General features: G+C 36.3%; 1 protein-coding gene across 1 annotated transcript; it reads right to left on the minus strand.

The window, feature by feature from the left end:
* Positions 1-418: 418 nt before the first annotated feature.
* Positions 419-2,192, minus strand: LOC140149844 (uncharacterized). Its single transcript, XM_072171875.1, has one exon. It carries the CDS (start codon positions 1,790-1,792, stop codon positions 872-874), a length of 921 nt encoding a protein of 306 aa, XP_072027976.1. The 5' UTR covers positions 1,793-2,192; the 3' UTR covers positions 419-871.
* Positions 2,193-16,640: the final 14,448 nt, after the last annotated feature.

Consider the following 16,640-nt stretch of genomic DNA (forward strand, 5'->3'; position numbering starts at 1 on the left):
AACTGTTTGATCAAAATGAGCTTTGGTGTTACAGTGTATCCCCGTATTGATAATACACTGTAGTTCAAAAAATATGTGGGAAAACAAAGAGGCGCATTTTTTACCAAATTTTGACTTGACAACTGTCAGCCCAAGTTTACAAGTCAATCAGTTTTTCGAAAATGCTATACACTAGTTGTCAAAAGAGTTAAAGGGGAGTAAGTATGACCTTAAAAAAAAGTACATGTTTACTGAATCTAAATGTTCCATTTCATATATTTATGTTAATGGTGCGAATGAGTGATTTTTGTATACCTGGTATGGTCATTGGATTCAAAAAGAGTTCAGGAAATTGTTTTATACGTAAATTAACCATGCAATGTAAATCAATAAAACACTTAACAAAACAAAGTAGGAGACAGACCAATTACATCGTCAATTAGCATCAATAATATCTTTCATGTTCACATTTTTGACAAGAAAATTTTACACCGTGAATCTTGTTAACAAAAACAAGTTACTTAGTAGCATTGTTCAAGTGAAACAAGTTCACAGCATTGTTCAAGTTCAGTCTATACGAAGTTGAGTTTGTAAAATGCATTCAGGTATGACGCCAAATGACGTACATTCTCCTTTCAAAACCACTAAGATAAGATCAAATTAGGTAACAAGTAAGACATAAAATAAGAAAAACGAATGATATGCTTGAGTTGTGAATAACTTCGTGTTGAAACAATAGAGAAGTGTATATGAACTTCAAGTTCAAGTGATAAGCAAGTCTACACACACGTCACTTATAGTTATACGCGTGCTCATAAGTTTATATAATACATTTAACATAAATCTATATATTTTGTATTATTGAAAATAATAACATATTTGATAACATATTTTAAATCTTAATATTGTCAGTCTTCCTCGCTCTGTTACTACTGCGAGTAGCTTTATTCCCATTCACGGTGCTGTTTCTCGGTTTTGGCCGACTTGCACTTGGTAGAGCATTCGCTTTCTTAAGTATAGCAAATTGACTTTGGAGTTCACGCAATTTCACTTCATCAACTGGCTTCCCATCCACAACATCTTGCATGAAACCGATGTAAATCACGGCAAGGCGTAAAGTGTCAATTCTTGAAAGTCTTTTCTCGTAAGAAAAAGCTGGTACTCGTTTACGTAGCAAGTCAAATGCTTCATTCAAATTGAACATTCTTCGGCGTTCCCTGACATTGGCGGCTTTCCGTTGGGACACAGTTGTCACTCGTCGGCGTTTACTCGATTTAGTGGAACTGCCTGAGTTCTGGCGTCTAGTAACATGATGCTGCTGCGTTAATGCTTTAGCGGAAAGACCGAGAAAATCTTTCACTTGAAACGGTTGGTGTGTTCCTGCAAAATTAGGTATTTCTGAATAACCCGAGTTTATAGTACAGTCAATTTGTTGAGCAAATGTGTAATTGTTCTGTTGGTGTGGCCAACCGGTAGCCTCGTAGTTTACCGGCACATTCATATCTTCCCATTCTGGTGAGCTTCCAGTCACATCTTGATAATACATAACCTGAGAATTAGGCGATGAAGAACTGGTAGGGCTGTGCACATAATTGTTGCTATTACTCTCAAAAGTGCAGTAGGTTTTTGAACTTAAGTCTGTGTAAGTTGTTTCAGATGTAGCAGGGCTGTCACTTGGTGGACACACAAAGTTCTCCATGATTTCGGCAACGTTTGAGGCAGCAAAGTTTTGGTTCTCGTTGCTGGCTTCCAAGACAAAATCGAGTACATGCTCTTCTGACATCATGTCGGTGTCGGAAGAAGTCTCAGACATAATTACCGCAAGACTTGGTCTGTTCTTTGACGTTTCTCAGCTCGCCTAACTGCGAAGTTCTTAGAAAGAGTGCAATGTGCGAGTTTCGTCTTCAGTAGATAGCAAACTCGAAACACTGATACATATAGAGTCTGGTGTCGCAGTATCCCGATGAATGAAATCAGATATGTTTCTTATAATATCTGGATACAAAATGTTGTCTCTCTGATGTTTCGAATTTAGCATTTGTTGCAATATGATAGGTCAAGAGTGAGGCTTTCACTTAATATATAGTCAGTCATTAGAAAATGAAGAATGGTAGTCACTGCGGCACATGCGCAGTGGTGGCACGCGACAGGTACCTGTTATAGTGGTGTAACAGGTAGCACCACACCAAAGCTACTGTTCCCTAATCTTAGCTCAAGGCCGGCAAGTTAAACACGACGACACGCGACAATATGTAAGAAAGTAAAACATTGTTTGATCACGTACGACTTTTCTCCACACTTTCATGTGAAAAAGGTGCCGTTGGCCGGTTCCGCGGTTGGTTGACTAACAAAATCCCAGGACAAAATCCGAGAACAAAATGATCACCGATTTGACGGTTGATTGACGATTGCGTCACAAATGAATTCGCAAGGCAAAAAACGGCCCACGAGCCACGTGCATAGGACTTGGATAGCTTTGAATGATGATTATAAATTATTTTAATTGAATAATATCTTTTATTAATTAAACTATTTTTCCATGCCTTTACCAAATAAACCTTCAAATTTGATCAACTGAACGCGGTATTGCATGGTGTAAAATCAAACAGTTTATAAAAATTCAGTTATGCCCATATAATCAATAGTCGATCCGAAATGGTGGGAATGTGGTAATAAATGGTTTATAGGTTTTATTAAACAGATACATCGCAGCCAAAGGCTGAATTGAAGTACCGTATTACAAAAATACAAAAATAAATATAAATATACAAGAATATACAAAAACAGACCAAGAGGAGAATATACTTAACAGCCAAATACATGTAATTAGCTAAGGGCTTGATCAACCGCCTTTGCACAGTATTTTTGTATGACCTAAGAGCATACACCAAATTGCATTCTAAACTACGAGGATTGTCCTAATTCTGGTATCAAATAATTTGAATTTTTTTAAATTCGCGATATAATAGAAGTTTTATGGCAAAAAATTGGCATTTTTGACAGTCCTCGAAGTATAAACTTTATAAATCTAACGACATGTATAGTACTTAAACTGTGTATCATATGAAAATTATACATGAAGTTTCATAAAAGATCCTAAAAGACCTTAATCTCCCACACAGGTATAGTGTGAATTCCAAATAGGGTTACTTGAATGAGTGACTCCATTTGATATCAACACCTGGGAGACAGGGCCGTCGCCATGGGAAGTGCGACACGACCCCTAAAAAAAGGGGGAAAGGAAGAAAGAAAGAAAGGAGAGAGATGGGGAAGAGAGGAGATATATATCTCTAAATGTAAAGAGTGAAAATCTCACTCCCGAAAAGAGTGATTCACTATAAAACCACTCAAAAAGGAGTGAAATGCATTTTTAAACTTTAAAACCACTAAAAAAACAGTGAAAAACACTCTTTAAGAGTGAATTTTAACTCTTTCCAGGAGGGAGTTAAATGAAGGACAACTCTAAAAATGTGTTGTCCTTTATTTACCTCCTTGAACGAGTTGAAATTCACTCTTTTAGAGTGGTTTTCATTCTTTTTTGAGTGGTTTTAAAGTTTAAAACACATTTCACTCATTGTTGAGTGGTTTTATAAGTGAATCACTCTTTTGGGGAGTGAGTTTTTCACTCTTTTACATTTAGAGAGGAGAGAGAGAGAGAGAGAGAGAGAGGAGAGAGCGAGAGGGAGAGAGGGCCAGAGGGGGGAAGGGAATTAGAAAAGATGGGATAAAAACTACATTCAGTTCGTAATAATAGACTCTATTGGGCCGGTATATGGGGCCTACAATGATGTTGGTCAGGCTCGGTGAGGTGATGTGGACACAGAACTAATAATTTTGCAAGATCGACAGAATATATGCGCATCCCATCACCCCTCTGTACCATGTGTACCGCGCCCTTCAGCAATGTAGATGGGCATAGGCGTAGATCCCAGGGGTGATCCCCAATATATTGATAGGGGAATAGTCCATACAATCGGATACCTGTATGTGGGTTTCTGACTAAATTAGCCTCATATTTGGTCATTTAAACTAAAAATGTGCCCATTTTCCACTTTTGTACCACACTTCACCAGTTATAGTTTCAGTATGGTAATTTTTTCCTCGCGCTTCGCGCACATTTGTAGCACAAACTGATTTTCTCACCAAAAGGTGCTGGATTCACTATACTTCAAGAAATATTTCCAACCCCATCCCCCAATATTAAAAAGAAATTAGTGGAAAGTCAATCCCCTCCCCTGCTCAATAGGCAGAAATGTTATGACAAAATTTACGATTTGCATCTTCCTTTTGGTCTCCATTTTGGAAAATTAAGCCCATTTTGGAACATTTAGTGTTGAAATGCCAAATTGCCGCGTGCATCGCGCGCATTTACCTCGGCAAACCCATTCTGTGAGTAGATCTGCGAGACGCCTCATTGGAATTTTGATTTTTGATTTCAATTAAATGTTTACGAATCTCACAAATGAGAGTATATTTCCATCCTTTATGTGAATCATAAATATGAGTGCTATAGGGCAACTCCTCTGATGCCTGGAATAAGCATAACACTCATGAGCTGGATCAAAATACCGAGACTAAATTAACTAAAAGATGTTAAAAGCCTATGCATTGCATCATCTTCCGTTGACACGATGTTAGTACCCACAATTGTTTTCATTTTAGCATTGAAATTGTATTTTTTTCGCGAGCTTCGCGCGCATTTGTCCCGGTAATGTTCTTTTAGTACTAGATCAGCCTGGGACAATTATGAAATTTTGCCCCGGCTCGGTGACTCCGGTACATCCCCCTTTGAATTGTAGCATTGAAATAGCAAATTTTCTCGCGTTACGCGCGCACTTTATAAAAATTTCGTGCACTTTTCCTCGGTAAAGGAATTCTGGGGACAGCTTGGAAAAACTTGAGTTACAGTGTGTGGGGAGGGGTACGGGTGTCTTCTATCCTGAGACGAATATCCGAAGAGCGGTGGCAATCATGTTGCGCAGGGGCCAGCAAAAGGTAAATCCGGCCATTATTATACAGTACCAGCAACATTTATTTCTCGACCCCCCCCGAGAAAATGGTCTAGTGACGGCCCTGCCGGGAGATTAAGGTTATGTCTTCGGAGTGTATGGATTTTCAACTGTAAAAGTTCTTTCGGTTGCTCAAGTTTCATATCCAGTCATGATTAAAGCAATAATGTGTGATTTGCATGAAGAATAGATTCCTATTTAATTGCCATTTCATTCCATGTTCCAGTGCCTACAATGCGTGTATTAGCTTGCCAACGGCCGATCATATTATTGGATCTCCGCTTTTATTATAAATGTTAAAATTTACTCTAATTAAAGCACTTCAGGCTTAGTCTTTCACGGGGCATTTATGTACACCAATGGCCATTACAATGATGCAAAATGTGAAATTCGAAAAACATTGAGGGCGTTGCTGGGGAGCAAATTCATTGAAATCGGAATGCTCCTTCGCCTCTATATATACGCTTAAAAATCTATGAGCAAATTACATATTATGGCTTTAACTTCTACAAATGTTTGATAACATATTCCACCAGACACTTCGACATGACATATAAGGGTGGTGCCGAATATATATGTGTACCCCGGTGTGGTGAGTTATAGTGGGGGGGGGCAAGCATTTTTTGGCAGACCACTTTGTGAATTCACCACCCCGGGGTAGGCTTATACATAATTATTGCACAGCCCCTAATTGATTTTCAGTCAAGAGACATTCGTTAGAAGATAAAATTTTAAAAATTAAAATAACGAATACTGGCTAAAACGAATATTCTAGTGGAATATTTGGAGTAATATGAAATTATGGATTATTTCATTGATATTGTCATGCTCCATGCCGTTAACGTCTTTTTACAATATAAACCGATTATTACCTAATATTAGGCTTTATCAACAATAATGGTAACTGATAATTTTATTATCATACACATTGATATCGCATTTATCGTTCGATAGGCCTTTTAGCTGCCGCAACTTAACAAAGGCAATTATAAAATAAACTTGAAACTCTTTTTTTTTTTTTCTTCAAATTTGTTGTATTTTACATTTCTTCTTTCTATATATCTATCTTTCTTTCTTTCTTTCTTTCTTTCTTTCTTTCTTTCTTTCTTTCTTTCTTTCTTTCTTTCTTTCTTTCTTTCTTTCTTTCTTTCTTTCTTTCTTTCTTTCGTTTCGTGATCCACAGCCTCATCCCCCCACTTTTCTCAAGAACGAAATTATACGAAATCAACTGAAATTTTGGGAATATACTTCACGTGTCATGTATTATAGGCTAGATGCATCACGACAACACTGTAAAAACAGTGTTTAGCGATTAAACATTTTTCTAAACACAATTTTGCCACCACTTTGTAAACATGTTTAAAAGCTAAACATCACGTGTCAAATTTCTCAACATTGGTCAGTGATGGTGTTTAATTTCTAAACATCTGACATCCATATTCTAAACATAACGTTTCTAAACACATTCTTGCCACCACTTTCTAAACACTGTTTTTACAGTGAACATGTTAATGATATATGGATATCATTTCTCCTACAAAATTTGTTTTTAAAGATTCAACTTGTTCTCTTTTTCATCATCATAAAAATAGGCCTATATAGGCAATTATCACACCACTTCTCTTATATCTGCAAATAGATTATCTTATACTTAATCCAGCGGGAGCTCATTGATGAGTGGATTTCTACATTTCGTTAATCCATGTCATATCATAAAGAAATAATCGAAAATTTCAAAACTCAAGAGTTTTATTGCTCGGATTCCGTTTCAAACTTAAGATATAGATTTCAGATTATACATGTAGCTACCAAATTTGTCACCATCCTATTTGCATTTTCAATTGATTATATTCAAGTAGGCCTATTAAGAACAAATTTCCTGCAATTTGAATACAAATGTGTGTTTAAGCTTAAAATTGATCACACAAATGTGTGCTTTTAAAGCTTAAAATTGAAGGAATTATGTCTTCGTTGCTCTTTTTATGCCAAGAAATCATTTAAGGGGGTACTACACCCCTGTCCAATTTTGTGCCTATTTTTGCATTTTTCTCAAAAATTATAGCGCATTGGTGACAAGTAAGATATTTATATTATTATAGGGGCAAGGACTACAACTACTGCACTGGAAATTTTATTTCAGCACAGACAACAGTTGTGGAGTTACAGTCAAAAATGAGGGAAAACCAATATTTGATCAATAAATCAATAACTACTTGCCTTGAGTTGCTGAAATTGCAGTGCAGTAATTGTAGTCCTTGCCCCTATAAAATACATATCTTACTTGTCACCAATGCACTATAATATTTGAGAAAAATGCAAAAATAGACCCAAAATTGGCCAGGGGTGTAGTACCCCCTTAAGTAGTACCCCCTTAAGTATATTGTACGTTATAAGTGCCATGTCAATACATAATTTTGTGATATTCAATTTGCACCAGTTCTTGATTTCTTCCGAATTTTCGATGATAATCCTATATCTGTACCTGGCAATCACGTAGGGGTCTAATTATATAGGTCTATCTATAAGCCATCAAAGCTGATCACCGCAAATTACTTTATGACCATTCCGATTATTTTGAAGTCTCATAAGTTCAAAGATGTTCACCATCATTATGAACACGGTTTGTAAGAAATATGCCTAGACCTAAACTAAGTTATATCATGTTTTTATAGTCAAGATTTGGATGTTAAAAAGCTTTGTTATTTGTCATGCAATTCAGCCCCAAATTTGCAAGTTAATGACTTAATAAATATGCAATCAATAAATATAAAAGGTACATTTCAAAAAGTTTTCTAAATTGTGGCGCGTCAATTTTAGGATTCATACATTTTCAATGTTCGTATTCAAAGCTCTATAGTGAAAACCCAAAGTCAATACGTCCTTTGGTTACAAAGTTACAACAATTTGAACATTGAACACCGGTACATTAAAAAGGAAGAAATGGAGAAAGTCAAGTTTAAAAGCCTTTAATGTTTGAGTACTTTAATTGAATCATTTTAGCACACCTAAATAAATGTACATATAGTCAGCAACGATATCTTTGGTTTAAGATATGGCTACGAATGGCATAACAAAACGTTAAATCCGTGAGCTTCTTTTGGAACAATTTTACGATTTTACGAGTTAGATGGGGGTCAAAAAAGAAAAGTAACCTTTTTTTAACATTTTCCCATCGGAATTTCATGAAAAATATTTTATGTGAAAGAAGAATGTTTTCCCTTCCATTTTTTTGCAAAAAAGCCAGTTTTGATTTTTCCAACCCTACACACATTATTTGGCCCATATCTCAAAACTATATAGAATTGCTGAGTTCCGACTGATTTTGCTTGATTGCATCACAATTAATGATATTGGACTGGAAACATGGAAAGGTAATAACACATGACATGTACTTATCAAGTTCTCACGGTTCTTGCATAATTCTCATTGAGTTGAAACGTCCTCCCTGGTTATACCAAGAAAACTAATTTACTCTTTATGATAAACCATACAATACGTTTAAATAATATTTTATTTATGTCAAAAATTATCTGCCAAATTGATCTTGAACATGACGTCATGTCACGCCATATGCTAACTCATGCGGTCAAGTATATATGAATTTTGACAGAAAACATATTTATTTTACTTTTTTTTTATGTTTTCATTCTTTCTTTAACGCGCAAGAACGAGGCGATACAAAAACTAGTCATGTAAAACATTTAGTTTCCATGACCGAGTAAAGGGTCATTATCATGGTAAAAAGTATAACGTATCAAGGGCACTATATGCGAACTATTTTTAGCCCCAAATCACACTTGAGCGTGTTTTTCAATTGTATTTACTAAACCGCATACCGGTATAGTTCAAAAATAAAAATTACGTCTGTTTTTGTAACTTTTTGTTTGTTCATTAATTTGCTTATTGTTGCCCGTTTTGCTGAAGTGTGGCAAACAAATGTAGGTATATGAGGTACGGAGAATCAAACCCTTAACGTAACTTACATCGACCCATCACTTACATTAACAAATTTAAGTGAAAGTTTGTGCATTGCAAATTATTTATTTGTGACTTCACAGGATAATTTGTTGAAGTCAAGCTTAAACCAGAATTCAAATTTGTTACGTGAAGATTATAAAGAAGTATAGGCAGGTAACTGGAAGTATAGTTTACAAATGTGATGCGATCAAGCAAAATCAGTCGGAACTCGGAAATATTGATTTTGAGATATAGCCAAAGAAAGGAAATATTTCCTTTTGTTTCCTATTGTTTTGGAAACTCTGTAATTGCTCATATCTTTGGAATTGGTTGTTCAATTTCAGTGGGGTTTCCTGCAAAATCCAGCTTTGTAAATGCCTTTTACTATCCTATAAGAATCTGAAAATTTAATATTTCCGAGTTCCGACTGATTTTGCTTGATCGCGTCACAAATCTGGACGACTTGAGTTTGAAAATATTCTTTCGATATAGCTCAATGGGTAATGTGCTATATAGACTCGTGCGGTGCGTAACGCTGCACGAGTTCGAGCACCAGCAGTGATGATATTTTTTGCTCTCGTGAAAAATCTAGCCATATTTTGAAATTCTCCGACCAAAGAACTTACTGCTAATTGTCTCGATCTACTCGTAAATAAAGAGTGATCCTGGCTGCGATGATTCATTCTGTAGGCTGATCCGGACACTGCGTTCATGTACAGCTGCGTCTCTGAATGATGCTAAAATGTCTTTGGCCAAAGTAATCGGCGGCTTTGTGTAAAGCGAAAAGATCGTGTAACTATGAGTGGCTTTTGTTTTTGCTATCTTCAGTAGATAGCATATGGTTACCAGGGTAAATCTGTTATCTCGTCAAGAAAACGGTTACTCCTTCATGTAATTATACACGAAATTAGGGTTAGGGTTAAGGTTAGTTTAGGGTTAGGGTTAGGGTTAGGGTTAGTTTAGGGTTAGGGCCGGTTAGGGTTAGGGTTAGTTTAGGGTTAGTTTAGGGTTAGGGTTAGGGTTAGTTTAGGGTTATAGGGTTAGGGTTAGTTTAGGGTTAGGGTTAGTTTAGGGTTAGGATTAGGGTTAGAGTTAGGGTTAGGGTTAGTTTAGGGTTAGGGTTAGGGTTAGGGTTAGGATTAGGGTTAGGATTAGGGTTAGGGTTAGTTTAGGGTTAGGGTTAGGGTTAGGGTTAGTTTAGGGTTAGGATTAGGATTAGGGTTAAGGTTAAGGTTAGGGTTAGGGTTAGTTTAGGGTTAGGGTTAGGGTTAGTTTTTAGGGTTAGGATTAGGTTTAGGTTAGGGTTAGGGTTGGTTTAGGGTTAGGGTTGGGGTTAGTTTAGCTAGGTTGGGGTTGGGGTTAGTTTAGGGTTAGGATTAGGGTTGGGGTTAGGATTAGGTTTAGGGTTAGGATTATGGTTATGGTTAGGATTAGCTTACACGAAATAATTACATGAAGGATCGACCAAGAAACACGCAGCCTACGTAATAAAATGGCTTCATTGAATGGTCCCTCCTCCTCCTCCTCCTCCTCCACCACCTCCTTCTCCTCTTCCTCGTTGTCAGCATAATTCAGTGACGTAGCCAGGACTTTTTCAGAAGGAGCAGGAAGGGAGGAGGGCCAGGTAAACGTGGGCAAGGCAACTTCCAACTTGACGAAAATGGTCAAAAATGGGCTAACACGCACAACAAGCCCCACAAATGTTAAAAATCAGGGCGGCCAACATCACACGGGGAGGGGAGTAAAAGGATTTCACAAAGGGAATAGAGTGGAGTGGCCCCCTTTCCCCCTGGCTACACCATTGTTATCATTATCATCAACGTCGTCATCGTCGTTGTGGTAATCTTTATCATCATCATCATCATCATCATCTTCAACTTCATCTTCATCTTCATCATAATCATAATCATCATCATCATCATCATCATCATCATCATCATCATCATCATCATCATCATCATCATCATCATCATCATCGTCATCGTCGTCGTCGTCGTCGTCGTCATCATCATCATCTTCGTCATCAGTGTCATCCAATGATTAAATGAATGACCTTTCTTTTTCTTTTTACACTATTGAATTGAACGAAGGGCAGACACTCTGTGTCAAAGTTATAAACCCGATATATGATTTTAATAAGTATAATTACTTTATAATTCATGTTTAACAATAAAATAGCGCAACATCCAAAATCAAGCCCTGCGCTGCATCCGTAAGCTGACGCCCGTGTCACAGATGGTGCAGCCCGAGAAAGATGATTTTGTGTTTGAACAAAGACTTGCCCCTTGATTACATACGAAATATTGACTTCAGTAAAGCAATGTTTTAGAAGAACAAACGGATTGTCTACTTTTAGTTGGTTACAATAATACCGGCACGCGAATAGGTTTTGTTTTGTTGTGGATTTAACGATTTAAGATTTAATTTGGTACAAATCTTTGTTACCTTGCAAGAGCTAGACACGTGCTATGGAATAAAGAAAGTTTTGTTGCGTTTTAAAAACTTTTCTTTTTGATATGTTTCGCACTGTACAGTGGCGTAGCGTGGGTAGGGGGGGCATGATGGGGGAGGGAGGCGCGTAACCGAATTACACCAGATTGATGAGGAATGTAAGAAGTGATAAGAAGAGGGGGTGTCGAAAGAAAGATACAAAATAGAAGATGAAGCAATCTTCAAAAGAACAAAAACATAAAGGAATACAATAATGGGAAAAATTAAAAGAATGCTATTTCATTCAGTCATTCGTTCGTTCGTTTGCTCGTGCATTCGTTAAGTCATACAGTCATTCATAATGCAGTTTATATTATTGAAACATAACATTAAAATAATATAGGCTATATTTAATATATCATTACAATCAAATTATAACAAATAAACAAATTGAATTCGGCATAAAAGTGTTCAATAATTTATTAATTTTCAAGAACATTTTCAACAAGGGGTTATACAGACATACTTAAGGGATGGGGTATGAACGTTTGGACAGTATTTATTGTGGGACATTAGAGCACATCAGACATATCGAATTGCGTTCTGAATACGAAGAATTTCCTTCTGATATCAAATAATTTTGATTTTTTGAAATTCGCAATGTATATAATACATATTTTATGGCAAATGATTCAAAATTGATATGTTTGATATTTAACAGTACTCGAAGTAAACTTTATAAATCTGATGAGTTATACTTAAAGTGTATGTAAGTGGGATGAAAGGCCGACGATCAATTGAAGATTTTGACTTTTCGTATTGAAGATATGGGTTTTTTTTCCCAAAACACCCCAAAAAAAAAGGTATTTTTGGGGAAAAAACCCATATCTTCAATATGAAAGGTCAACATTTTCAATTGATCGTCGGCTTTTCCTCCCAGCTATATACATACACTTTAAGAATATATCATTAGATTTATAAAATTTACTTCGAGGACTGTTATATATCAAAAATGTGAAAAATATCAAATTTTAATAATTTGTCATAAAATTTGTATTATATCGTGAATTTCAAAAATGAAAATTATTTGATATCAGAAAGACATTCTTCGTATTCAGAATGCAATTCGATATGTCTGATGTGCTTTCCCACAAAAAATACTATCGAAACGCTCAAAACGCTCATTCCAGATCCCTTAAAGCAAAACAATAATTAGATCTCTTCACTTCAACGCATCATACATAGGCGTTATATTAAATTTATCAGAATTGATACAAGATGTTACCATATGAGTAACAATGAATTGAACCAACAATAAACTAATTATTAATTGGTATCTTTTAATCAAGCCTAATTAACAATATATTTCCATCTCGAATGTTCACGTGAATTTGATGTAGGCATTACAATTTTTTTTTTATCATAATACAACTTTGCGTAATTTTTATTTATAAGAACGTCCGTCCGTTCGTTCGGTGCTCTTTTTTTCCTTTTTCTTCAATTCATTCATTCATTCATTCATTCATTCGTTCGTTCGTTCGTTCGTTCGTTCGTTCGTTCGTTCGTTCGTTCGTTCGTTCGTTCGCTGTCAATTTCACCCCTATAATTTTGGATGTGTCTATTGAAACACCTGAATTCCGGCAGGAAAATTAATAAATCCTGGCTGTGTCTTCCATAGCTCCAAATTACTTTGTTGTGGTATTTTCATACCCTTGGTTGGTTAAAGGCTCACTTAGTATAACTTAGTATAACATATAAGTCACAGTGGTTATAAGTGTTTTTCACGACACCCTGATGTAGAACCTATTGATAGTTTTCTATTTGACCATTCACTTACTTAGGTTCTCTGGTATGAACGTTTGCCCGCAAACAATTCCACACAAATCTTTTTAGAACATGATGTAGTATAGCCTATTATTTTGGATGCACACATGGCTGGTACCGGGATTTGTTTGCGGGCAACAGGAGGAAAGGCATTTGCGCCGTTCCATTTGCTTTGCAGACCTTTTAGTAACCCATTGACTTTGGTTCAGAACCCGCACGTTCAGAAGACAGTCAAACGTGAACTAGTTAAATCCCGGGGGGGGGTTCTTCCTGGTTGAAGGTATACGGGGATGTGCCACGGTTTTGGGGTAGGCCTACCTTTTCAGCGATTTTGGTATATCGATGGGTGGGTTTTCAGTGGAGACCAATGCGCCCAATTGGGCGCATTTTGGAAAAAGTGCTTTTAAAGCGCCCAATTATGGCCAATTTGGGCGCTTTTGGGTGCTTTTTCTTGAAAATTGGTATACTGATGGGTAGCAAAAACAGCAAAAAGTAGGTATAGAGAAAGTCAGCATCCGAAAGTCTGCGTGGCACACCCCGTACAAAATTTTTCGAAGAACCCCCCCCGGGAGTTAAATGAGTTGACTTGAATACTTTTTCGATTTTCACACACGTGAGAAGTTTTTTTTGTTGTTCAAAGCCAGGCCGTGGCAGAAAATGGACCAGAAAGCTGAACTCAGATTAGGATTCTGGCTAACTGCATAGTTAGTTTCGTTTTTCAGCCGACCCCCTCCCTCCCTGCCAGAAACGTAATAATGAAACTAGTTTCGTTTATAGGACGTCATCGATCTTTTGGTTTGTTCCCTTACAATATAGGGAGGATTAGGCGAGCATATATTTTACTAGGACATTTGCACGCGAAGCTCGCGAAAAAACTTAATTTACATACTATTTAGCGCCAAATGAAGGTTAATTTTTGTGCTATATAACGGGTCAGTATGGGCGAAGCGCGCAAAAGTTTGCAATTTTACCATATTTTGGCCCAAAACATGGTGTTTTTTTTCAATACGAAAGGTCATAATTTTCAATTGATCGTCGGCTCTTCATCCCGAGAAAAACATACACTTTAAGTATAAATCATCAGTGTATAAAGTTTACTTCGAGTACTGTTAAAAATAAAAAATAGCAATTTTAAATCATTTGCCATAAAATGTGTATTACATTGCGAATTTCAAAATGTCCCATAATAAATACTGTCCAAACGTTCATACCCCACCCCTTAATCTAGGCCTATATAGAACTAGGAAAATAATCATTCGATCGCAATACACTTTTTGCCACATTTTGGTATAAAGTGTATAGCCATGGTATATATTGAGCATAATGCTGAACCGTAATTATAAAAGGCAACTCGAACTCGCATTTTGTTCTTGGCGTATATCAAATTTTAGTAGTAAACAAACAACAGCAATACCAAATTAAATATTCGTTTATTAAAACACTTCAAATGTAAAACCAAAATAAGGAAACCGTCTTTTAAATGCGCGCGCGAATTTGTACAACACATTACCGATAAATGTAAACACTCAAGTCGATCAAAGTTTGTTTGGAGATATATTGAATTGATGAGATTATGTCACACTGATTGTGGCACGCGACATAACTGAAAAGAAAAGTGTCAAAATGCTAATATAATAGTTTGCTTTAAATTAAACAATGAGTTGAAAGTTACACAAAAAGTAGCTACGGCATACATTTTTATTTTGGCATACGCTTTCCCATAATGCAAGGCAAAATAATTGTATATACTTTAATTAAGGATACGATACATGATTTACCGACAAGTGACTCATTTCGGAATGCGATCATGAATTTTGAAGAAAAAAAAAGTTTCCACAGGCTTCGTTGGGACTCGAACCAGCGATTCTGAACTTCCTTCGATTACGCGTCTAGCGCTTTACCGCTCGGTCACCGTGGCAGTTGAGCGGATGAGTGTAATGATAAAAGATAAATCTCATAATGCCATCTTTAGCCTTTTGTTTACTAAAAAAGACGCGTTTTGTAAAGATAGATTAGCCGTTTTATGCATAAAATAGCACGCACGTTTGGGAAAGGTTTCAAACAAATAATAAAGACACTGATGTGATGATGAAATTGCGTAAGTCGGGAATTATCTGCGTCGTTTTAGGAATTTGACCTTAAAATTTACGACTTCATGACATTATCATTCGAAATCAACAAAAGATATTTCAACACTATATGTCCTCATTCTTTCTCTAGAATGTTTTGTACATGTATGTGAAATAGCTTCAACAATGGTTCGCTGCATAATGGTAAAAATAGCCTTCACCTAAAAAAGAGCGAGAGGTACCATATTTACGGATTCAGGCTAAATTTAAAATTGATATAAAACGTTTGTTTTTGATCGATTACAAAAATTAATTTTGTCGTATAAAGAAATTGTATCTGGCGTGAATTACACTACAGTTTTTATTCCTAGGGCTCTTTGACTTCTTCAAATAATTTTTTAATGATAGAGTGAATCCCCTGGCCCTCTATAATTACGCACAAAAGATCGAGTCCCCTTAAGAGCCGTTTTGAACTCGTCATATGTTCATTTGAGAGCAACATTAATACGTGTACTAGTATAACATCATAATTTGCATTGATAATTAACAATACGGAGGGTTTTCACAAAAATACGAAAAAAACCCATTTAATTGATTTAAAATAGGCCTATATCAATTTTTAATAATTTGCCATAAATATCGCGAATTTCAAAAAAAATGTCTGATGTGCTCGGGTCTCACACAAAATACTCTGCAAACATTGGCTGCTTTCCGATACCTTAAATACACCATCAGTGGCGGCACGGGAAATTTCGTTTAGTAGGGGAGGTGTGGTATGGTGAAGTGAAATCTGGAGTCAATCGGGTGGGGACCATGGGGAGAAAATAGCCACACGTCCCCCTCTCCCTGTCGCCGTTTGAGTTTAAAAGGTCTGAGATCAGTATTCGTTTTCAAACTGTATTGTGGTATAGGCCCAATCACAAATTCATCATTTCTCTGTGTAACTTTAAAGTGATTTTTCTTTTTGTTGGTTGGTCGTACAAATATTGGCGTATTGGATTTCATTGCCATTAGGATTCAACTGCAAGATTTGTGAAACAAAGTTTTGTTGATGTCACTCAATGTGTTGGTATGTAGCAAATTATTAATTGTTGAGTGCAAGAAAGTGGGCAAATTTGTGTGGTGCTTTGCGGCCGGGCAATGAAGAGTTGTAATTTTTGTTTATTTATTTATTACTATTTTGCAAGTTTTTGTGTGCATGCCATGTATGTTATTCCAATGGCTCCCTTCTGGCCTTCTGTTTGAATTTTTCTGAATGAATATTAATATTTATAAGTTTTAAAAACATTACAATAGCCCCAGATTGATATTGGTCTTGCAATAATACTCGTTTGTACAGCCGCATCAGTAACATAGTTGCTCAAACTCCAAA

This window comes from Amphiura filiformis, chromosome 4 (genome assembly GCF_039555335.1).
Source record: "Amphiura filiformis chromosome 4, Afil_fr2py, whole genome shotgun sequence".
Lineage (NCBI taxonomy): Eukaryota > Metazoa > Echinodermata > Ophiuroidea > Amphilepidida > Amphiuridae > Amphiura > Amphiura filiformis.

Bases quoted from the DNA above. Each gene is read 5' to 3' on its own strand.
- LOC140149844 (XM_072171875.1), bottom strand. From the start codon at position 1,792: ATGTCTGAGACTTCTTCCGACACCGACATGATGTCAGAAGAGCATGTA.